Genomic DNA, 23,516 nt, shown 5'->3' with positions numbered 1-23,516 from the left:
ATCCATTCTGGAGTTTGAGACGAGAATGTGTTTTGACGGAGCTCAGAAATGTTTGACAGCAAAACTCAAATCAGTTCATCCCGCGGGGCGCTGGTTTAGCTCAGTTGGTAGAGCAGGCTCACAAGCAAAGGCAGAGTCCTCGCACATCGCTGCGAGTTCAACTCCGACTCGTGGCCCTTTGGTGCATCTCTTCCTCCACCCTCTCCTCCCCATTTCTCCTGTCGCTCTTCACTGTCCTTTCTTATAAAGGTATAAGCCAAAAAAAAAAAAATCAGGTCACCTAACTTTGAGGCCGAGTTGACTTTGTCTTTTCTTTTTTATTAAAGGCGTTCCTGAGATCTCTTATTCACAAGAACGGGAAAACAGACGGAGAGACAACTCAAAAACAAAATGCTTTCAGTATAAAAAAATAATCTTTACGATGTGTGTGACTTTATACGGCACCTTGTAGAACCTACTCAGGTAAAACTAACGTTCATGCATTCAATGACAGCTGTCAAATCCTTTGATGTTGTGATAAACCACAACCTCTTAAGTTGTTATCTTCTATTACCAGGTCAACATGACGCCTCTGTCACTCGAGGGAAGGTTCATAGAAGACAAATAGATGTAATGGTCTTTAGAAATAAATATAATACCTGTGTTTATTAAATCGACAGCTATAAACACAACTAACTGAAAAATGTAATTTTGCACTTTAAATCAGCGTCAGACCATCTGTGACATTATAACTGACCAATTGTTCCATTAAATATCTACTAATTTTACAATTAAAAAAGAAAACACCTCAAACACAGATCTACATGTGTCTATACTGTTATTTAAATGTGGACTTACCGAGCCTTCCTGCAGTTCCTCACAGCTGGAATCAGTCTCAGTCGTCCCTCATCTGTTGTGTTGTACTTCTTTAGGTCCAACTCATCCAGAACCTCCTCTGACATCTGCAGCATGTAGGCCAGAGCAGAGCAGTGGATCACAGAGAGTTCTTTCTCTGATCTGTTCTGTGACTTCAGGAACTCTTGGATCTCCTGATGGACCGAGCGGTCGTTCATCTCCATCAGACAGTGGAAGATGTTGATGCTTCTGTCAGGAGAGATCTCATCACTGTTCATCTCTTTCAGGTTGTTGATGACTCTCTGAGTAATCTTTCGGCCGGTGTCTGTGCGACCCAGCAGGCCTCCTAAGAGTCTTTGGTTGGACTTCAGAGGCAGTCCATGAAGGAAGCGAACAAACAGGTCCAGGTGACCATTCTTACTTTGAAGGGATTTCTTCATGGCGCTCCTCAGAAAGACATCCAGGGATGGGCCAGGGTTTCGAAAAAGCTCTGAAATCTTCTTATGAAAAGACTTTGTGTTTGAGTCCTTGAGTTTAATGTCTGGTAGGAAAGCCTCCAGTACCTCTGTGCTTCTGTTGGTGTAACAGTGGAACATGTAGACTGCAGCCAGAAACTCCTGAATGCTCAGATGAACGAAGCAGTAGACTGTTTCCTGGAAGATCACACTCTCTCTTTTGAAGATCTCTGTACAAACTCCTGAGTACACCGAGGCCTCTGTGACATCCAGACCACACTGCTCCAGGTCTTCTTGGTAGAACATGATGTTTCCTTTCTCCAGATGTTCAAACGCCAGCCTCCCCAGCTTCAGGAGAACTTCCCTGTCAGCCTTGATCAGCTCCTGTGGACTCGTCTCTTGTCCCTCATCATACTTCTGCTTCTTCCTCTTTGTCTGAACCAGCAGGAAGTGTGAGTACATGTCAGTCAGGGTCCTGGGCAGCTCTCCTCTCTGGCCTGTGGTCAACATGTGCTCCAGAACTGTCGCAGTGATCCAGCAGAAGACTGGGATCAGACACATGATGTGGAGGCTCCTGGATGTCTTGATGTGTGAGATGACTCTGCTGGACAGCTCTTCATCACCGAACCTCCTCCTGAAGTACTCCTCCTTCTGGGCGTCAGTGAAGCCTCGTACTTCTGTTACCCTGTCCACACATGAAGGAGGGATCTGATTGGCTGCTGCAGGCCGAGAAGTTATCCAGACGAGAGCCGAGGGAAGCAGATTTCCCTTAATAAGGTTTGTCAACAGCAGGTTAACTGATGACCTCTGTGAGACGTCAGACACAACCTGAGTGTTGTGGAAATCTAATGAAAGTCTGCTTTCATCCAGGCCGTCAAAGATGAACAACAGTTTACAGACAGCGAGCGTCTCTGCTGTGAGCTTCTGTAATGTTGGATGGAAATCATGGAGCAGCTGGAGGAGACTGTACTGCTCGTCTCTGATCAGGTTCAGCTCCCTGAAGGAAAGCAGAATCAGCAGACTGATATGTTGGTTCTCCGAGCCCTCTGCCCAGTCCAGAGTGAACTTCTGCACTGAGAAGGTTTTTCCAACACCAGCGACGCCGTTGGTCAGAACGACTCTGATGTGATTCTGCTGGTCAGGAAAGGCTTTGAAGATGTCGTGGCACTTGATTGGAGTGTCATGGAGGGTCTCCATCTTGGAAGCAGTCTCAAGCTGCCTCACTTCATGTTGGGTATTTACCTCTTCACTCTGTCCCTCTGTGATGTAGAGCTCAGTGAAGATCCTGTTGAGGAGGGTTCTACTTCCTGCTTCAGTTCCTTCAGTCACACATTCACATCTCCTCCTCAGACTCATCTTGTGTTCTTCTAAAACCTGCTGCAGACCACCTGCCGCTAAAAAAGAGAAGTGAGACAAAGCAAAGAAAATGTCACAATCTAGTGATCATTTTATTACTATTAAAAAGAAATAAAAATAAGTGAATAATGAAGAACAGTTTCAGGTCAAAGATGCTCCTTTTTCTCAGCCTCTGTGTGTCGCTGTGTTTGTCATGTGTTTGAGTGACAGCAGAGGCGGCAGACTGAGCCTCAAATCATTTCATCAAAATTGATATTAGAAGGAAAGTTTTTAAGCTGTTTAATGTGCTGAGATTGATGAGCTCATGAGCTTTCTACTGGAGACTGTTGGAGCAGTGAACATTTCCATGGCAGCTGTTTGTTTGGTCACTTGTTTAACAAGCAGGACAACAGCTGTGTTTGTGAGTTAGTGAAGAAGGAAACATGAGAAGGAAAGCTAATGAGGGCTGTTGTTCAAAGTCTGTGGCTCTTGTTGTGTCTGCTGTCTGCCTCTGATAGAACAGAAACTGAGCTGCTTCACGCAGAGTTCAAAGTTCTCCATGTCCCTCTTTGGAACAGAGAACACAAATCATGCTGATTAGTTAACACAGAGACAGTGGGAGATATCATGTTTCCTAAACATATTCAATATATATTCATCTCTTTGTGTTCAGATGTTCTCTGAAAGGAGAACACAGGACGAATAATAGAGCAGATAAACCTGCTGGAGCTCAACAACATGGAGTTAAATGTCACCTGGACTTTGAGTGTAATGATATTCATCAACATGTTAACGTGAGCACACAGGTGTGCAGCCTTACTTTGTACAGAGCTGGTCTGAAAGGCGGTCTGAGGTCCTGTTCTGGATCTTTCTCCACACTGGGGACAGGAGGAGTGTACTGGTGAACCAGACTGGTCCCAGTATGAGGTGATGCACTGTCTGCAGAACCAGTGCCCACAGCTGATGGAGACTGGATCCTTCAGGACGTCCTGACACACAGCGCAGCAGGACGGCTGCTCCTCCACAGGAGCATGACTCCTCTTCCTCCCTCTGTGAACACATGTCTTTATAACTGAACTGATCTGTTGACTCTTTGAAAAATAAAGATTTGGACACAGATAACAATTTAAGTGTCGTCACATTTCTGTTTGAATTCAGCCTTTAGACTGCATCTTTCTTTCATAAAGCCTCATTCACTGCTTTTCCTGTCTGAGGAAACATTTAGTGATCTGCCTGTAGTTTGTCATCACTACAAACTTCACACTACCTGTAGGAGCCATTCCTCACTTGTGTTTTGTGCAGGTACCTTATTTTGACCACAAGGGTGTAGTGTAGTTCTGTTTCTGTTTAGCTGGTAACCACCCAGTTACCTCATAGTCACAACACTTCCTGCAGCTGCTTCACAGTGAAGCCTCCAATCAAACAGAGCAGAGAAAGGCTTGTTCAGCTCTGAGCTTCTTTAGAACCTTTGAGTTCAAAGATGAACAACAATACAAACTTAATTAGTCCACTAAAATGACACTTTGGACTTTTAAAGTTATGGTTGGATGAGGCCCTCATCAGGGTGTAATCTACAGTAGATGTTGGTCAGCATGTCCTCTGTTTGAAGAAGCTGCTGGGAGTATTCACTATATTTATCATGTTTGCTTCACCTCGCCTCAAACAGCCCTTTCCTTCTGCACTTTGTTTTCCTCACCTGTGTTTAAGTTCCACGTTCCTGCTCACGGAGCACACGGTGTCAGATTAGTGTCAGCAGGTAACCAAAGAGAAAACAAGAAAATAAAAAGATGATGGAAACGACAAGAAGGAAACAAGAGGACACTTTTTCAAACATGGCCGTGCTGGCAGTCATCTGCTGCAGGTGATAAACTCACTACTGACAGGAAGGACGATGATCAGGTTAGATCACATTTTCGTTCATGTCACATGAAGCCTTGATAAAGTCTCTGATGACAACGATAATAAAGAAGCTCTGAACACTCAAACAGCTGCCGCTGTCGTTCATGAGGAGGTTTAAATGTGTTACATTAGATCACAGTGTTTCTAGGTGACTGACAGCTGTCACAGATACTCAGAGGAACAGGACATGAATGGTTCTTCTTTGATCCTTCAAACATTAATGGGTGGATGTTCGGGGTGTGCATCTCTCCCTCAGACGATCTGATACACATCCAGACACATGAGCTACGACAGCATTCATGGACGATACGTTTGAATCTAGAACGATCCAGTGCCACTCAATCTGGTGCAATGTGATTGGATACGATGCGTTTTCATGCACTTCTTCTCAGTTATATTTCTGATATTCATTTTCCATCACAAATGAAATGACCCTCATTCTATCAACGGGGCTCTGCTCACCTTCAAACACACCTGTTTCCTGATAGAGAACCCAGGAATGTTTCACTTCATGGAGTGTGGATAAACAGCCCCTCAAACTTCTAAATAATAGATTCTCACTAATGGAACAAATTCAAGCTGAGTGAACCAGAAAAGGAGCTCTGTGTGTCACATCGGAGCCAACGAGCTCGCACATGTGCTAAAATAAAGACAACAAACATCAATAAATCAGTTTCATCATTTGGTTATTGCCACTCGCTCTGCATTTCACTGTCCTGGTTTCACTTTGATCTTCAGTTTGACGAACATTTGTGACACGTGCTTGTGAGCAAAACACTGTCTGCTCGGTGTGCTGTACGTCGGCTCAGAGGTGTTAACGTGTCTTGAAAGCCATCACTCTGAACTACACTGTAAGGTCCTACAGTGTTAACAACACACCGGGCTAAAGATCACCACAGACTTCATGGAGCTGTGGCTGGCTAAGTGTTTAATATTCAGGTCTTCGTGTTGACTCGTTACCCACCCAGGTGTCACCCTGCCGTCTCACCAGGTGTGTGTCCATGTCTGTCTGGCTGCTGTTGTACTTTATCTCTTATGTTCATTTTTCTCACAAGTTTACTTTTAATTAGTTATTTGATGTTACAAAAAGGGGGCGTGGCCTCATGATTGACAGCTCTGTTGACCAATACGGCTCCTGCAGCCAATCAGTTCCTGGTTAGCAGAGTGGAGGACGATCGGCGAGATGAGACGTAACTAAAACAATCACTACACTCACTGAAGTTTCCATACCTGAATGTTAACCTCAGACCAACACAAGAAGCTGCTCTGCTGTTTGGGTTAGCGGAAGTGGCTACGGCGGCGCCACCCGCCGAGCTCTACTGCGCAGACTCTGGCTCCAAATGACGTCACCATCGCAAGATGGCAGCGCCTATCACAGGGCTGTTTTGGTTTCACTGTCGTACAATGAGAGCAGATGGAGACGCGTCGTCCATCTATACAGTCATTGAACTCTCTCCACAGAAATGTCAAATAGGGCTTTTACTTTGAAAAAAACATACCAGAAGTGTTGACCTACTTTACTCTCCATGCCTGTGACTTTTACTACAGAGATCAATAGGACTCATCACAATTCATCTGCACCGTGTAATTGGCCGAGTACCGCACGCAGCCGTCACGCACACGCCACGCTTCATGTGTGAATAACAAACAGATTCTTTTCTTTCTGTTTTCTCTCCATGTTAACTGAAAATGCGATCCTGTCAGTTCTCTTACTCTGCGTCTGAGGGTCCAGGTTCATGACTGCGGTCTGGAGGTTCATCTTTGAACTCTTCTTTCTTCAGAGACGGACAGCTGGCTCCAGGAGACTCTGCTCTGTCCCGCTCGGCCTGCACAGACACACTCATCTTCTGCTCTGAAGTCAGTCTGAAAGGTAAATCACAAACACTCACTACAAGTTCAGACACAACACATTCAGAAGAAACATGTTTGTTCAACAGTCACACCCAAGAACACGCACACACACAGGCACACACACAAAAGTAGCCTGTCCCCACAGTAATCCAAATGTTCAGTTCAACTCCTCTATAGCTCACAGGGAGAAAAAGTGACACTTTAGATGTGAAATCATAAAAATGTTGGATTAACACTCACCCTCCTTCAGCCGTCAGATTTCCTCTTCTGCTCTGTTCTGTCCAAGTGGAGGCTGAAGTGACTAACACTTGTACCACAGGTTCCACCTGTGCTGCTCCTTAGGCTGGATCACATGGTCGCTGTTGCTCCTCCCTCCTCCATTTACAGGAAATCAGCTGGGTGTGTGTGTGTGTGTGTGTGTGTGTGTGTGTGTGTGTGTGTGAGAGGGAGAGAGAGAGAGAGAGTGTGAGTGAGTGAGTGAGTGAGTGTGTGTGTGTGTGTGAGAGAGAGAGAGAGAGAGAGAGAGAGTGTGAGTGAGTGAGTGAGTGAGTGTGTGTGTGAGATAGAGAGAGAGTGTGTATCTCACACATAAAAATATCAAATGTATGCTTCCTGGTTTGGATCCTATTTGGTCTCTTTAGTATGAAAGAGCATTCAGTGAGGGTTGAATCTCCTCTGTGGAAAACTCAGTTTTCTTCAGACCTCCTCAGCAGGCTCACCTCAGAGCTGCCTGTAGAGAGGAAGAGTTTCCTTTGAGCCACGGCAGAGGTCGCTACATCCACGGAGGGGGAATGACTGGAGGCCGGATTCTGGAGAGACAGATACAAAGAACAGAGAGAGCTGGATCAAGATGACAGAACGAGAAGAGAAAAGTGATCAACATGTCAGTCAGAGTCGTATCTGTAAAATCTGCTACCTGGTAAAAAAAGTTACCTGTTTTACACTCTGATAGAAGAAAATCAGCTTCTTGGATCCGTTCGCAGCAAAGAAATCCTCAATCAGACTGAACTGGAAGAACAACAGATGATTAATCCAAACACTGAGCACTGAAGAGGTCAAAGGTCGACCTCTGATTTGATCTCATTTCGGTGATGTTACCTTGTCATCAGAGAGGAGGGCGTCCTCCACCTCCGGCTCCCCCAGTGTCCCCGCGTCCACCAACCTGCTGATCAGGTATTTGTGTCGGGCGTCCAGCGTCGCTCGTCTCTCCTCCTTCGCGGCTCTCGCCTGCTTCGCCATCTCTCTCCTCGCCTCATTGGACAACAGCAGCATCCTTTTTCCAGACACCTGGGGGAATCAGGTGCTTAAGATACTGAACAGTGTTTCCAGAGGTTTCATTTCTGATCCTGGTGATCAAAGCAAAGACGAGTTCATACTATCAGGAGGGAAGTTCATTCAAACCTGGAGTCACTGATTTGTTTTGTCCTCTTGTTTTCAGCAGAAACAAATTGTAAACGCAACATTTACATATCAACACTTTCAAAGCTGATGAGCTGAACTTGTTAGCAAACAGTTGCCTGCTTCCTCATCCAGCAGTTATGAAGCATCGTGGTAATTCATGTGGAGTTTTGCTTGTGTCCACCTGGTGGTTGGAAATCCAATAGTCACTGACTTTCACCTCTGTTTTTGGTCTCCACCACCTCCTGAGGGGAAAACACTTTGTCTGACTGCTTCTGCTGCTGAGCAGGTAGAGTACAGAGACTTGTGATCTCAAACAAAGGTAGGGGTGGACAGGAATGAAGTAAATGTACCTGAGTACTGAACTTGAGTACATTTTTTGAGTATCTGTACTTTACTTGAGTATTATTTTTGGGAAACTTATTACTTTTAATTCACTACATTTAAAAGACAAATATCGCACTTTTGACTCCACTACATTTCTATCAATGTTCTCGTTACTCGCTACTTTTGCTCTGAAGTCAGCTGATGAATGTACTTTTCTTTTCTAAAATCTGGAAGCCAATAAACTGTGTTGGTGTGGTTCTGCGTGTGGTTTGTCTAAGTGGTGTTGCCGTACCTGTACCTCATGCATCTCCATGGTTGAACGTAGAGCAAACGCAAAGCAAACGTCACTCAGATCAGGCAGTTCATTTAGTGATGGTAATGATGGCTACGGCAGAGAAGGCTGAAGACTCCACCTGAGCACCCATGGCCGTATCTTCAGCCCATGTTTGAGGTTTTTGAAATGAAGAATGAGTCGTATCGTTTTAAATGTTCGCTATTTTGGAGCTGCAAATCCGGAAATCTGTTGCATGTGAGTTTAAAAATGTAAATAATGTTGTATAAATAAAGGTAGCGTAGCAGAATGGACACCCATGTATTTTAGACTGCACTCATGCTTTGTGAAAATACAGCGTTTTGAGTTTATTTTAAAAAGTAGTTTGAATACTTAAGTAGTTTAAAAGCAAGTACTCCAGTACTTTAACTCAAGTAAAAATTTGACTAAGTGACTTTCACTTGTCCTATGTAACCCTGTTAGCATAGATAGCTACTGACAGTGTGTGTTTATCAGAATGTGGCTGAAAAAAGGAAATGTTTATTGTGTATCTGTTTATTGAAGTTTCTGTCAGGAATTTATGATGAAATCATTAGGCAGGTGAATTTTATTTTGAAAATCTTTGAAGCGCAAAGTGCGCAAGTTCCGCCCTCCTGTGTACGTCTGTGCGGTACAGAGAGAGCGGGAAGAGGGGACGAGTGGACGCCCTTCTTCGGTCCTTTTATGAGAGAAAAACACTCTAATTTACAGCTAAATGAACTTTTTTCTTTTGGGATCTGCCTTTTGAGGTTTCTGGGGCTCTTCTTGGTGAGTTTTGCTGCTTCGTAATGAGAAACTGTTAAACTAAACTCACAACAGTGGTAGCTAACGGCTAGCGCCGTATGCTAACAGCTAGCGCCGTATGCTAACGGATAGCGCCGTATGCTAACGGCTGCCGCCTTTGACATGTTCAAAGTACAAAGTAAATATTACATGTAAGACTGTTTAACTCGTAGTAACATTGTAAAAATCAAGGTTATATGCACATTGTAGAGTGTGTGCGCGTCCATGCACAGAGTGTAGCTGTTTGTAGCTGTTTAAGAAATGCACTAAAAAAGAGTTTTCATTTATTTTTGTAGATGCTCTGCGGCGCCATGCAGCCACCATTTTGAGGCTTCAGGAGAGCCCTGTATGTTGATTCCTTTGGTAAGAACCCTTATCAGTGTTTATGGTTTATTCTGTGGCTGCTTGTGTACACTGTTAAAATAATTAATGAAAATAGAGTGTGACGTATCAGGAGCAGAAAAGTTTGTTGTCGATTTTTGAATATCAATCTGACTGTTACACAGGTCAGGGTTTTATTAAACATGATTTGACTACGATCCAGTCCAAAGATGGCGAGCCACCATGTCAGGATCCACTGTGATGACGACTGAGGTCCAGACGATCTTCTGTGGACAGACTGATTCTGCTTGAGTGGTAGGTAGGGATGAAGCGGTTACCAGTCACAAGGTACAATTCCGGATGGTTAGTACTATCGTGTTAAATTTTAATTATCATGATAACCGTGTTTGATTACCGCGCTTTGAAAAGGGTTAATACTTGTGTGTTACACTAACCATTCAACAACAACACAAGCTGCTAAATGTTCCAGGTAGTGTTTTACAGCAAGCTGGTGTTGATTAGATAACAAACAAAAAAACGAAACAAAACCTGAAAAATTAAAGCTGCTGACTAAACATCATCAAACTCAGCAGGATACAGCTGCTTTGTTAGAAATGTGCCAGAGAAGCGTCCTGAACCAACTGCTTTCAGTGTGAATCCCCTCCTGGATCCAGAACAACTGTTAGTCTACTGCCCCCTAGTGGCTGTTTAGAGTCATTGCAGTGTCTACTGGAGACTGAAAGGGGAAACCTTTTGCTTTCCCTTACTGTTTCCCTTTTCTAGCATCAGCGCCTCCTGTGGCCGGTTGCTGTAAGTATTTACTCACAGAGGTGCCGGCGGTCGGGGACGCAGCAGCCGCCGCAGGAGACATGGGGTTCATGGCTCTCAGGTTCTGGCCTCCTATTCGCCGGTGTCCTCTGCCAGTCACATCTGGAAATTGCAGGAGAACATTTTTGTTTTCTCGAGGCTTCATAACCAGTCAGATAACAAATGGGTGATGTCGCGGTGGCTGTATCCAACTCTTAATCACAGTTTAAGGGTTTGACTAAATCCCTCAGAAAAATGTGCTGATTGGATAACGGTTAGGGCGTGTGTGCCTTGTGTTTGAATGCACGCTACCTTGGCAATCAGGTTAGAGACAACATGTATACATAACAGCGAGTACATGTAAACAGCCATGAGACACTTTGGTCGCCTCAAAATGTCTTGTTCAGCGCTTTGATGTACAAAACAGCGGCAGGACATTTTGTTTAAAGCCTGTTTTCTGCGAGCCACAAGAAGCATCTCACCTCGAGCAACACTTGAGCTAAATTACTGCTGCATCATGCTAACCAGGCTAACTCAAGGGTTAGGGTTAGCCCCACCCCCTCGTCCAAATATGGTCAATCCTGTCTACAAAAACTGGATCAGTGTTTTTTCTGTACCTCTGCGGAGGTTAAGCTGAGGAGGTCTCGGTTGTGTAAAGGCTCTGTCTGCTCCTCCTTCTTTCTCCTCCTCCTCTTCTCCCTCTGGGCCGTCATGGACTCTGTGCTCCTCTGCCTGGAGCTCCATGTCCGGGGAGGGAGCACAGCCATTGAGTCCAGGTTCAGAGCTGCCGGCGGGAGGCTGAGTGGGAGACTGAGGGTCTGGATCTGCCATCTGAGAGTCGAGACATGTTCAGCATCCACAGCATGAAATGTTATCAGAACCTTTTAATTTGAAAAGCCAAAACTCAGACGTCGTGTGTAAGCATCCCAATGAATGTGTCCCCGTCCTCAAAGTTTCTACACCTGCCCCTCAAACAGCAATAATAGTCTCTAATCTCTCTCTAGCTTTAGCTGCCAGATGCTAACACCAGCTTTAAAGTGGGCCGGTCAGAAATTGAACATAAATGAGTCACTTTGAAAGCACAGGAAACAGTTTTGTCATGAAGGCATTTGAAGACGTTAAACAGCTTCCTGTCAGTGAGTTGAGTCCCAACAGGACCTCACCAAGCGTCCACAGATCAATCCAACGAGTCCTGACATGATTTATTTATGGTAGAAAAAGGAACACAAAGCAAAACTCTGCCTTTCTGACTTAAATCAAACGTTTTCTCTTCTCATCGTTGAATTTCGTCATCGTTTGATCTCTTTAGGCCCCTGTAAAGATTCAGATGCTTCTCTTCCAGTCTTCATCAGCTGAATTAATGAACCGACTGATGATTTCAGTCATGCCTTAATCATGATGAAAAATAAATAAAGTCACATGTACAGGTAAAGCTAACTTCCTACCACAGAGAAGCACCTGTCACAAAACCAGGTGTTCACTGGATCACTCGTGCGTGGCATCTGAAGCCCTGAAACTACCTCCTTAATGTTACATGAGTATTTTTTTATGAAAGGAAAAACTAATCAGTCAGTAAATCAGCGACTCTTTAGCGAGAGATGGACATGAAAGAACTTATCGTTCTTATTCTTATCGTTCACGTTAAATCTAACGTGACATAAAGAAAGTGTTTTTCTTTTTTGAACCATTTTGACTTATTAATATGAAACGTCCCTTCTTGGACAAATGTGAGTACAGTTAATAAACACATATTTAAACAAATATCTGCCAACTCAAGTTAAAAAACATGAAGCCACTTTCAACCACAGAATGCATCTTCAAGCACTTTGTCCAAGAGGAACACATGCCTGTATGTGTGCACGTAGGGATGGAACGGTTACCAGTTTCACTGTTAGATTCCCGACGGTTAGTAATACCATGTTCAATTTCAATTATCACGATTACCACGCTTTGAAAAACTCACGGTAAATACTTTCCAGCGTCTCCCAGGCGCAGCACGCAATGTGGCTTTGTTTACAGTGACAACATGGCGAAAGGCAGCGACAGCGCACCGGCAGAGGAGACTAAATCCGAGGTGTGCTCATATTTTGGATTTCATGAGGCTGCGGAGGAAAGTTAATCAACGATGGTTACCCTGTCTGCAGAAAAAAACCAAACGAAAGGGTGCAACACTTCAAATATGCTGACCCATGTTCGAGAGCAACAACCACTACTTTATGGTGAATGCAAGGTAAGTTAACTTTCAGCCAGATGCATGATGGGGGTTTTAGGAGTGCTGCAAAAAGTCATGGTGCTCGTCTAACTTGCTGATAGCTTGTCTATAATGTAAACTGAAGCTTCAAGTCTTACTTTTTTAAGTGCGAAAGTGAAACTGAACGTTTTTGCTTTTACTCGTCTTGCTGCTGTATGCGTCGTGTGTCTGCTGCAGACCCACTGCAGACGATAACCCATAACTAATAATATAATAATTTCATATTTTGCTCATTAGAACTCGGCAGTCATTGAATTGTTCGTCAAAGTCTTCCGACAGGAGAGACGCTAAGGACTAACTCCTATAAGACTCCTCTGTATTTCTGTCCATTTTTGGGCTCAGTGCAATAACTATCACTGCACAGATTTGATGTGTATTTGTGTTCATGGTGCTGTGGATGAAGATAGACACACAGAAGATAGACTCTGTGTGTGAGAGACGGAATAAAAGGAAATAATTACAACACTGTTTATCATCATATTAATAATAATTCTAATGTTAATGATCATAATAATAATGCATTTGCTATTCCTCTGTTTACAGAGTGGGCAGACAGCAGGCAAGACTAGTGATGCTACTGGACCTGGTCCCTCATCAGCACTGACACAGACACTCCAGCAGGCCGTTCAGAGACAGGCTGCTTATGCACCCAAATCAAGAAATGACCTCACTGCAGCCGTTTCATATTACATTGCAAAGGACAAGATGCGTTTCAAACGGTGGAGAGGCCTGGCTTCCTTTGGCTGATGAACGACACATGGTGCCTCTGCCATCTTTAATGTTTATACACATTTGGTGGGTTTCATACGTTTACATAATATTTCTTAAGTTATTATTTTAGAGTTTATTTATTCAAACACAATGCAAAGTGCTGTTCTTTTTCCTTCATTTAACTTTTAACATTGTATTGTGATTATTATTTCACCTTCTCTCATCAAGTAGGTGAGTGACGCTTTGCTAAATGTACAACACTGCTGTTTGTGTTGTCTGAAGGAAACGATACAAATCAACATGGAACAAAAGAGGAACAAATGCAAAGGAAGAAAAAAACGCTCAAAAGTTTAAACAGGAAAAATATCAAAATACTCTCAAGTAACAACAGAAACAAGAATTATCATGACAACATTCATTCGGATGACTTTGATGTTTCAGGTACAAACTGTCGAGTTTTAATTGAACAGGCTGACCTGCCCGGGTGCCTCTGAGCCACAGGCTGAACTGCTGAAGCTGCTGCTCTGAAGAAGTGTTGCCTGACCTGTGTGCCGTGTGTCCTGCTGAAGAGTCTGAGGACGAGTCACTGCTGCTGAAACAAACCAGCGGGTCAGAGTCGGAGGTAGAGCGAGGCCCAGAGACAATAAGAGAGAGAGATACTCAGTGAAACCAGGAAGTAACTCAAAACTGGCTCTGGAAAGGAAAAGTTTGACTGTTGCTATGGTAACCCTGGCAGTGAGATTTGTGTGTGTATGTTAGTGACTCGGCAACCTTAAACACAACAAAGCCGCCTCCTTAGTGGAAACAACCAGGAGAGACAATCGTGTGATCAGTGACGGGACTTTTATTTTGTAAAAAGTTTCCCAGGAGACGGAAGTCGGCCCTCTGACAGTGACATAATACTCATAATATCAAACTTACACTTTGTAACCAATCAGACAGTAAGACTTCCTGTCCAACTCCTTCAGAGTAAAAGAGTCTCCACCATTTATCTTAAAGAACAGACCACTAAACCCTCTGTAGACATCCTGGTGGTTTTGTGGTCTGACAGTATTAACGATAGAATAAACCATGTATAAATAATGGACATGCAGACACACACATGTTCCTGGTCCCCCATCACGTGTTACACTCTCCTGTATGAAACATATATTTAACTGTGTCCATACTCCTTATGGGAGGAGAACATATTACAGAGCAAACTGGTTTGGATGAACCCAGTAAAAGACTTCTTTTTAGACGAGGATCAATAACTTCTTAGTCGACTCTGTCACATGGATTCAGAACTGTAAGATTATATCAGGGTCTGTCTGTTCAACGCTGTTAAAACGTCTCTGGACACACTTTTAATACAAAAATACAAGTATAAAACACAATATAAAATATGCACAACAGGTGTGACTGAAGAGCTGTACAGTCGTGCAGGTATGTGCAAGATGATGCTGAGTGCAATGCAGTCCCAGGTTTGTTCGGTAACAGTGTGAGCTCTTCTTTCTAGACTTGAGTAAATCCCTTTAAGAGTCAACTAAAGTTGGCTTATTAAAAACAGACTTGAGCCTCATTTTAAGATCGGAACAAGTAACAGAGAAGTGTAAAACAGCCAGCTGGGACGCAGATTCATCATCACACTCTACAGTTCCTGCTTCAGCTTAAGTCCAGCTCTCTGGAAAGGCATGGATCCACCTCACGGAGAGCAGTGATCAGAACTGAGCTGGCTTCTCTTCCCTTTCTTCGTACTGTGTCGATCAAGTCTCGTGCTTTTTCTGCTTTGACTTTTGTCCTGATTGACTGCATTTCACCATCATTTATAACACCATGCTGCAGGAGTTCATCCAGAAGCTGATTCAGGACAGGTTCAGACACTTTGTTTAGAAAGTTGGTCCTCACTGAGCGCAGCGTCTCCTCTGCAGGGACCCTGTCCTCCGCAGGGCCTCTGCATTGTGCAGGGACCCTGTCCTCCGCAGGGAATCTGCGTTGTGCAGGGACCCTGTCCTCCGCAGGGAATCTGCGTTGTGCAGGGACCCTGTCCTCCGCTGGGACACTGCGTTGTGCAGGGACCCTGTCCTCCGCTGGGACACTGCGTTGTGCAGGGACCCTGTCCTCCGCAGGGAATCTGCGTTGTGCAGGGACCCTGTCCTCTGCTGGGACAGTCCTCTGCAGAGGTTCTCTTCTTGAACCTGGTAAATAAGCAGAAAAGACCTTTGTGTAATAACCGACTTTCTCTTACAAATCTCAAAATGTTATCGTTAAAGAAATAAATTGCATGTTTTCTCTGTTACAGAAATGTATTTTGCTCTACATTATTTCTCCTGCGTTCTCCTTTGAGAGGTCTCTTGGTTTCATGATGTCTCCCTCTATCTTTGTGTTAATTCTGCTATATTTTGTCGGTTCTTCATTTACATATATAAGGCACATTGTTTCCTTGTAGCTAATCAAATCAAGAAATGTATCCCACAAAAGTCTTAAAACAAGAGTTTTAACCATGTGTAAAATAATCGTTAAAAAGCAATTTATATTCCACCTTACAAAGTGCTTTAACAGACACGGCAACAAGCAGGAAATATAAAATGCAACACAACAACAAACTAGAAGAGCATGGACAGACAGCGAGACAATATGAAGGTACAGTCAACATGAAGTCAAAGCAAGAGGACAGGAGCTGCATGAACACAGCAGAGAGTAGACGAGGACGGTAAAAGAGATGCAGTATAATAAGAAATATAGGTAAAACAAGTAAAAGAATAAAACAACATTAAAATAGTGCTCTCCAGAGGAATACTGATACCATTCAGACAAGCTCACTACCTCCGTGCTGTAGTCCAGCACCAGGGACACTTTTCCACATGATTTAACAAAGAGAAATAAACTGGAGCACATCTTCTGTTCACATTTGCGTTCTGTGACTTTCATGGTTTAGTCTTTATTTGTTAAATTCCCGGTGTTGCACATAAAAACATACAGTTCCCTCACTTTGGTTTTTTCTTCAGGACAAATGGGAAAACAGAAACTTACAATCGAGCAGTGGACTTCAATAATTCAATCAATAGAGCCACAGTTTGGTGTTAAAGAAAGATAGATGTGCACGTTCTGCTCGAGTCTCTCACTGAGGTCTTAACAAAGACAAGTGAGGTCCTGCTGCAGCAGGATGAAGCCTACTTTACCTGTCAGAATCACATCACGCTTCCAGGCGACTGTCCTGTCCTGGTCCTGGACCATCAGAGTCACTTTCTCTGGGTGTGTAGTGAGGAAAACTTCAAATGTTGGATAAAAATTTGGTCCATACTTCAAGCGAAATGGTGCGTTCTGAAAACCAATAGTAAAGAGTCATTAAACAAACTTCCTACAATAACGTTTCTCATTGGGAAGATAAGCAGCCAAGATTGTATTCATGATAATGATGTGTATGAATGCTGGAAGTGTATGACACTCGACTCACATCAGGCTGTATTGTGAAGCCCTCAGGTTCACAGTGGACACTGTACATCTGACCAAAGCTGAGGTGACAGTCAGAAGAGATCCTGATGTACTCAGCACCTCCTTGTTGGGCGACAACCTGCAGGGACAGAAAAAATGTTATTCCTTTTTTTATTTTGCTCAAATAATACAATTTGTCGATTTTATTATTGAGGACATTTAAGAAGAAACCTGATGACCAAAGTGTTTCACAGAGAAACAAAAAAAACACAGACATAACTAAGGTACTAAAGTTAAGGTTTCAAGGAGGTTTAATGTCATTCCACAACATGTTTGTCATGAGAGGGAACAAAAAAGAAGAGCAATAATAGAAAAATACAACATACATCACATTAGCTTACATTAAATAAGTTTTAAATTAATCCCCAAACACCAAACAGCCCCTTTTTCTTAACTCCATCGGTCAGTATGAGGAAGAGCTCGGTGTTATTTGTGTAACAACGGAAGATGTTCTACTTTCAAATCAAGATCCCAGAGGAAGATTTTAAGCACTATTGTGTAGTTTTTGTGCCTGAACTTAACCATATTCAAGCATTTCACAATGTTCACCCTGTGTTAGAACGGAGGAAAGCTGCATCCTCAAACAGCAGCTAAAGGGTACCTTTACCTTTTTACAAAATGGCTACACACACAAAGGCCCGAAATACAGACATGCACAAACAGGATCCCATGGACATGCACTAATGTAGAGATGTCAGAGTGAGGGGGCTGCATATGGCCATGCACCCCGAAACAGTCGGGGATTCAGTGCCTTGCTCGAAGACACCTCGACTGAGCCCAGGAAAGGACCTGGCACCTCTCCAGCCACCAGCCCCAATTTGGTGCGTGGTTCTTACTGGGCCTTGAGCAGGTCACCCTCTGGTTCCGAAGCAACCTTCTACAGACGGAGCTATCATCAAACCCAAAACCTTGGTCATCCATATTGCAGTATTAACATGCATCCAAGGTTATCTTTATGTACAGGAATTAACCCGAGACAGGAACGTGTGAATCATCCTTGTGGTTTACACACACCTCAGGATGAAAGTGCGCAGGTATGACATTCAGCTTTACCTCATGCAGAACGATGTTTTCCTGCAGCAATAACACATCCAGGACTTCATGCGTTGTGTCCACAGGTCGGAGGAACAGCAGGACTTGGCCATTTATTGGCAGGGACATGTTCAGAAACCTTTTAACTAAATCCCAAACCAGGCCAAAGGCAGAGAGGTGAGGGACCTCCACAACCACATGAGTGTCTGTGATCTCCAGCGGCTTCAAGAAGCTCATTCCATCATCTGTGATGTGGACGACAGACAACAGGCCGTCGACCAGCAGAGCTGAGAATGCAGAGAGGTTAAACTTCAGTTTGACCTCATTCATTTCTTACCACTTCTGAGAGTTATTATTTATCTCTTCACATCAGTTCTGGAGCATCTCAAGGATACAAATCATCTTCATTGAACTAATTCATTTTTCTAACACTGAAGACAGCATCGTGGGTACCTTCCTTTGTGTCACAGTGAGGGAAGTGGATCTGACGCAGAGCATCCTCAGAACACTTCATGTTGAACAGCGGCCCCGCAGCCTTCTTGCCAGCTGATTGGAGGAGGCTCTCATCCCATTGGACAGTCCTGTACAGAAGCTCCGCCTCCTTTGCCATAACAAACACCAGTCCAGTCAAAGCACACTGGAACACACCTTGACCAGGACATCTGAACCTGACATGAAAGGGTTGAATTAACTTAACACTTACGATCCAAGCTCACTCAGTCATCTTTAGGTGTAAACCTGTTTATAAAACAATATTCCATTCAGAAGTTAAGAATCTAAAATCTGTCACTCTAAGTCAGAGCTCTCTGTGTGTCTTTATAACGGGCTGAAGTTAAAGATAGATATAATGAGCTGTGTGTGCCAAGACTCTGAACTTCAAGCTCAGACTCTAAGATTGATTTAAGAGACGTTTCCTTGCATGTTTTATAAAGCACATTATTTTTTGGTTTGAACGCTGCACACGGTTTTATAAATGAGGTCAATGTTAACACTGCTGCATCTGCTTGGTGTGTTTTGAATATTCTACCAACAGAGTTCAGCTTTAATAACCTCACTACAGACAACAGAGCAGTTTAACACACACCTTGTTTGGTCATCTCACATGATTACCTGTATGTAGAGTCAGTCTGTTCAGGTGAAAAGGATGAGGGAGCCTGGAATTAAGAAAGGCAGGAAGTTACTTATTTTAATAGAAATGCCAACTTCTCTTTCAGTTATGAAAAACTATATTCACACTATGTATTCAAACCAAGCACATGTGGAACACAGAGAAATGGCATCAATGAAGGCACAGTCTAAGGCTACACAGAGGAACAACTGCAATAAGAAGATGGGTCTCAGTAACTGCAAACACATATGTGCATGTATTCAGCTCCTGGTTTAATGTCACACAGTCTGCTCCTGTGCTGATCCTGGTGCTGCCAGTGACGAGAGCTCAAAGGTGCAGTTTTACAAAAATAATAGCAATCCTCGTTCCTCACGATCAGCTTCGTCTGCTGCTGAACCCCACAGGAGGGCAAATATGTTATACAAGTGTATACACTCAGTGAGTCTGGTTATATTACTATTGTATGCACAACAGAAATGCTGCATATAACACAAAGGAGAGAGATACTACAGTGACTACAGTGTCGATCCTCCCTTAAATTCACATGCTCTGTAGGAGTAAACACACCCTGCTCCTTTGCCCAAAGGAGACGATCCATGTCACCTCAACACAATACTTTCCCTGGAGCTTAAGTTTGGAGAGGGCCATGAAGCCAGTACCTACAGACCCATAAGCTTTCTGTCAGTATCATCAAAGACTGCTGAGATGTTTGCAATCAAACTACTGACAACCATTCTCCATACAGGAACATTTAGTTTACACCAAATGCACTTTATCTTCAGACTGAAAAACTCTAAAGAACTAAAAAGATGGATAAAGTTTATGAGTTTCAACTTCTTACCATATTAATGGATCAGAAACTGGATTTAAGAAACGTAAGAAAAAGATAAAAACCATTAAATGATCAAATTTTAGACCAACTGTTTCTCAGGATGAAGAAGTAACGCATGCTATAATCCCACATGCTTCATTGTATAAAATGTTACAGGAAGCGTTTGAAACAGTCATTAAACCTCGAGAGTCTTTATTTAAACAAACATGAAGAACTCTCGATAAAAAGTCGATGCAGTATCATCCTGCCTGTTGCTGTCAGCAGTGGTGTAATGTAACAAAGTAATAATACTTTGTTACAGTACTTAAGTATTTTCTGGGAGTATCTGTACTGTACTTGAATTTCTTCTGCTTTAACTCCACTACATTTACTTTGTCAGTCGGGAGACCTTTGTTGGTCTAAAGATTGTGGAGTTTTTAAACAGAAAATACGTCTTTAAATGAACAGAAACTGAAAGGTTAAAAACTGATGGTGGCAGTAATGCAACATCATGGATGCCGACTGATGTTAAAACCTTGAAGAAGAAGAAGATTATTCACTTCCCTGCTCCTTTTCCTCTGCTCCACTCGATGAAGCGTCACTTTGCTGATCTCTCTCTCTCTCTCTCGCTTAACCGCTCACTCACTACGTACACCCCCGACACAAGTTACAGCAGGAGGAGAGGAGACATGTCGCAGAGATCATGTCGTTGCGTAGAAAAACACAACTCGGCCTCTTCTGCTTGTTCCAAAACAGTAGTAAGAGTAAGAAGTTCGACCCTGAAGCAACTAACGAATAAGATGATGAACGTTTCTCTTCATCATTATTAAAGGTGCTGTTGTTTAATTAGCGTGCCATTGTTGTGTGATCACACAGCATGCTTTTATGAGAGTCTGTGAGTCAGACAGACAGACAGACAGACAGACAGACAGACGATAAATAGGGAGAAAGAGAAACACCAACAGATAATGGAGAGAGAGAGCAGCAGATGATGAGAGGTAAACAGCAGACACTACACCTCATTAATGTTTCTGAAAATGTGATTGTATGAAAACCCTTTGTAATATTACAATAAACTTATGGTGACATAAATGCATTTAACTTATTCTCCAACTCTCATCATTAAATGTTTAATAAAAGCAGCTGTGCATCAGATGTGAGGGACACACCTCAAATTATTGTACATGAAGACGTGCTCTGAATGTAAATAAGGGCCCAGAGTGCAGAAATAGCATCAGAATAGAGGCTGATGATCCAAACAATGGGCTCTTAAGTTGTGAACACCTTGTTTTTCTTCAAGTGAATCTATTTCTGAAGGTTAACAGTAAAGAAATAAGTTAATAACTCTGGAAATTCTGACCACTTTCCCTTTTATAAATATCACGTACTTGTACTTTTACTTTCAATCCTTCAGTACAAATAATGAGAAAATACTTTTGACACTTAAGAACAAAAAAGATCAGATACTTTAAGACTTTTACTCGAGTAACATTAGAACAGCTGACTTTGACATGTTCTGGTTTGATATCTGTGCTTTTACTCAATCGCGGCTTTCAGGTACTTTTTCCACCACTGACTGTAAGATACTGGAGAAGCAACATCTTCTCACTTTGACAAATTCACATTATTCTCAAATGTTTGTCTCCCAGATTTGAAACGGTTTGGTCTCTACTCCGTTGTGTCTCTTTGGAAATCTTTGCTTCGAGAAGTCTATAACATCCAGAGGAATATTTTCATCAAGAGATTGCTCTGTACGTTTCTGGCTCTGACTTTGGGCCGTCAGATTTCTCTTTGAAAACCACGACTCAGAGAAACGACCAACAAGATGAAGGTTTGCAGTTCTACTGCAGCTTACAGTCAAAATGAAAAAACTGCGGAAAGCAACCCCTCAAGTTGCTGACAGAGTTGTTATTTCTTATCCGTGTGCTGCACTGCCTCATGCTGTCATGACAGTCTTAACTAGTTTAATGCAAAGACTTCAACTCTGCGAGAATAATGGACGGTGGAGAGCGCACTGCAACTTCTTTCCTCACCTTCTCGTCATCATCAGGCAGGTGAAGCTTTTCCTTCACATCCAGGTTGACATTGTCGTCACCTGATAGAGAAGAAGTGATGTTTAGAGCTCTGACTAAAAGGTATAGAACAAACAGTGGAACAAGGAGCACCTGCTTATATAGAATCAGATATCTGTGTAAAGTAGCTTGATGAATGATGGACATTGCTTCAATACTCACATGTTTTGAGTTTGTCAGCTGTGATCACCTCTCCGTTGATTCTGTTCGGACGAACACAACCCAAAAGTTATGGAACCAAATTTAAATAGTTTGTTCTTGAAGTCAGTCAAGCTTAAAGTCCTTCCACAAAGCAACTGATCAAATGCTTTGCAACAGGTCATATCATCACTACAAGGACTACAAGTAACTGCTGACTCTCATGCAATTGCATCTCATGTTTTGTTGAAGAATTAAAGAATGCAGTGAAGAAAAGAAATGTAAGATGGAAAATAAGAAACTGCATCCAAAAGTAATCTGATTCTGATACTGATCTGTTGGGCTTGGCTAGGCTGACCCCTGGGCTGTGGTACTAACGCCGGGGACAGACCGGACGCAGAAGCCCCGCGAATAGCCGCGGAAGCGCCGAGAAGCGGAGCCAGTTTCCTTTCGGCGCCCATGTTAACCGATTGTGTCGTTCACACCAGACGCGCCGCGGCGCGCACCTCCGCCGCCGGCTCGCACCCTGCAGCGATCGTTTCAGCGCCTGGTCTATTTTTTGCGCGAGCCGCGAGTGATCGCGTCAATCCTGGCAGGAAGTCACACATGAAACAACGAGAGAATCCGGTTTCAAAATTAAAACACCGCGATTGACAAATGCGATGTTATATTTGTGTGCTTTTATATATTTGTCAGTATCTAAACAGAGCGCTAGAGAGATGAAGATGCAAGCACACACACACACACACACACGCACACACACACACACACACACACACGCGCGCGCGCGCACACACACACACACACACACACACACACACACACACACACACACACACACACAAGAAAGAGAGAGACACAAAGTGGGCTGGCTATAGGGGGTGGGGGCGAGGTGTCAAAACACACACGCAAACAGAGAGAGAGAGCATGATTAAAAAACAGCTCCAAATGTGAGTAAACGACAGCTGAGGAGCAGAGGCGCTTGTCGACCGGCGCGGAGAAATGATTTTTTGTAGCGCGGAGCTTCGCAGCGCTTCCTCGTCCGGTGGGTCCCCCCCGTAATGCAGAAACCCAAGGCTCCATTCACAGAGGGGATACTTTGATCACTAGAAGAAGTACTTTTGTACAATTGGTCCTCATCCTGATATCTACACGAGCAACTCTTACTTGTTGGACTGGGTGCTCACACAGTGGAAGCTGAAACTGTGGAAAGAGTTGAATGGAGTACAAACTAATTCAGTGTGTTTAACACTGCTAAGCAACATGAACTGTGTTAAATCCTTCACTGACCTCAGAGTCTCCAGTCTGCAGTTTGGACTCTGCAGAAAATCACACAGCAGCTTCACTGCTGAATCCTGCAGCTTGTTGGAGCTCAGCTCCAGCTCTCTCAGATGGGAGGGGTTGGACTTCAGAGCTGAGGCCAGAGAAGCACAGCTGATCTCTGACAAACTGCAGCTCCACAATCTGAATAAAGAAAAAAGATATGGAGATAAAATTCATTAACAATCCAATTTGATGTGTTCAAGTTTTAAATGTGTAAATAAACATCAACAATCTTGATTTTTGTAACCAAATCAAAGTAAAGAAATATTTCTGCTT

At 43.3% G+C, this 23,516-nt stretch overlaps 2 protein-coding genes across 5 annotated transcripts in view; both read right to left on the bottom strand.

The window, feature by feature from the left end:
* LOC138595803 (NACHT, LRR and PYD domains-containing protein 12-like) overlaps nt 1-23,516 on the bottom strand; it is a 56,394-nt gene that overhangs the window by 18,731 nt on the left and 14,147 nt on the right. For 2 of the 4 annotated variants that reach the window (XM_069667239.1, XM_069667236.1), the window contains one exon: nt 23,208-23,381. In XM_069667239.1, the coding sequence (XP_069523340.1) occupies nt 23,208-23,381 (174 nt within the window). Of the gene's footprint in view, nt 1-837; nt 2,684-3,444; nt 3,675-4,320; nt 4,342-6,236; nt 6,387-6,614; nt 6,667-23,207; nt 23,382-23,516 lie in introns of those variants that run through there. The other 2 variants (XM_069667237.1, XM_069667238.1) reach the window with 2 other exon arrangements.
* On the bottom strand, nt 13,976-18,885 carry LOC138595804 (uncharacterized). Its single transcript, XM_069667240.1, has 5 exons — nt 18,242-18,885; nt 17,810-18,075; nt 16,719-16,835; nt 16,444-16,585; nt 13,976-15,459 (listed from the first exon to the last, which is right to left on the bottom strand). The coding sequence occupies exons 1-5, from the start codon at nt 18,396-18,398 to the stop codon at nt 14,927-14,929; spliced, it is 1,215 nt and encodes a 404-aa protein (XP_069523341.1). The 5' UTR covers nt 18,399-18,885; the 3' UTR covers nt 13,976-14,926.

This window comes from Semicossyphus pulcher, unplaced genomic scaffold (genome assembly GCF_022749685.1).
Source record: "Semicossyphus pulcher isolate SPU_LCO1_2020_fin unplaced genomic scaffold, fSemPul1.0.p SCAF_18, whole genome shotgun sequence".
NCBI classification, from domain to species: domain Eukaryota; kingdom Metazoa; phylum Chordata; class Actinopteri; order Labriformes; family Labridae; genus Semicossyphus; species Semicossyphus pulcher.
Note: the sequence above shows the minus strand (reverse complement) of the source record. Positions and strands in the feature narration are given on the sequence as shown.

Coding starts and splice junctions, on each gene's coding strand:
- LOC138595804 (XM_069667240.1), bottom strand. CDS start 18,398: ATGGCAAAGGAGGCGGAGCTTCTGTACAGGACTGTCCAATGGGATGAG. Junction 18,076..18,241: donor TCACTGTGACACAAAGGAAG/GTACCCACGATG, acceptor CTGCATTCTCAG/CTCTGCTGGTCGACGGCCTG. Junction 15,460..16,443: donor GCGTGATGTGATTCTGACAG/GTAAAGTAGGCT, acceptor CTTATTTACCAG/GTTCAAGAAGAGAACCTCTG.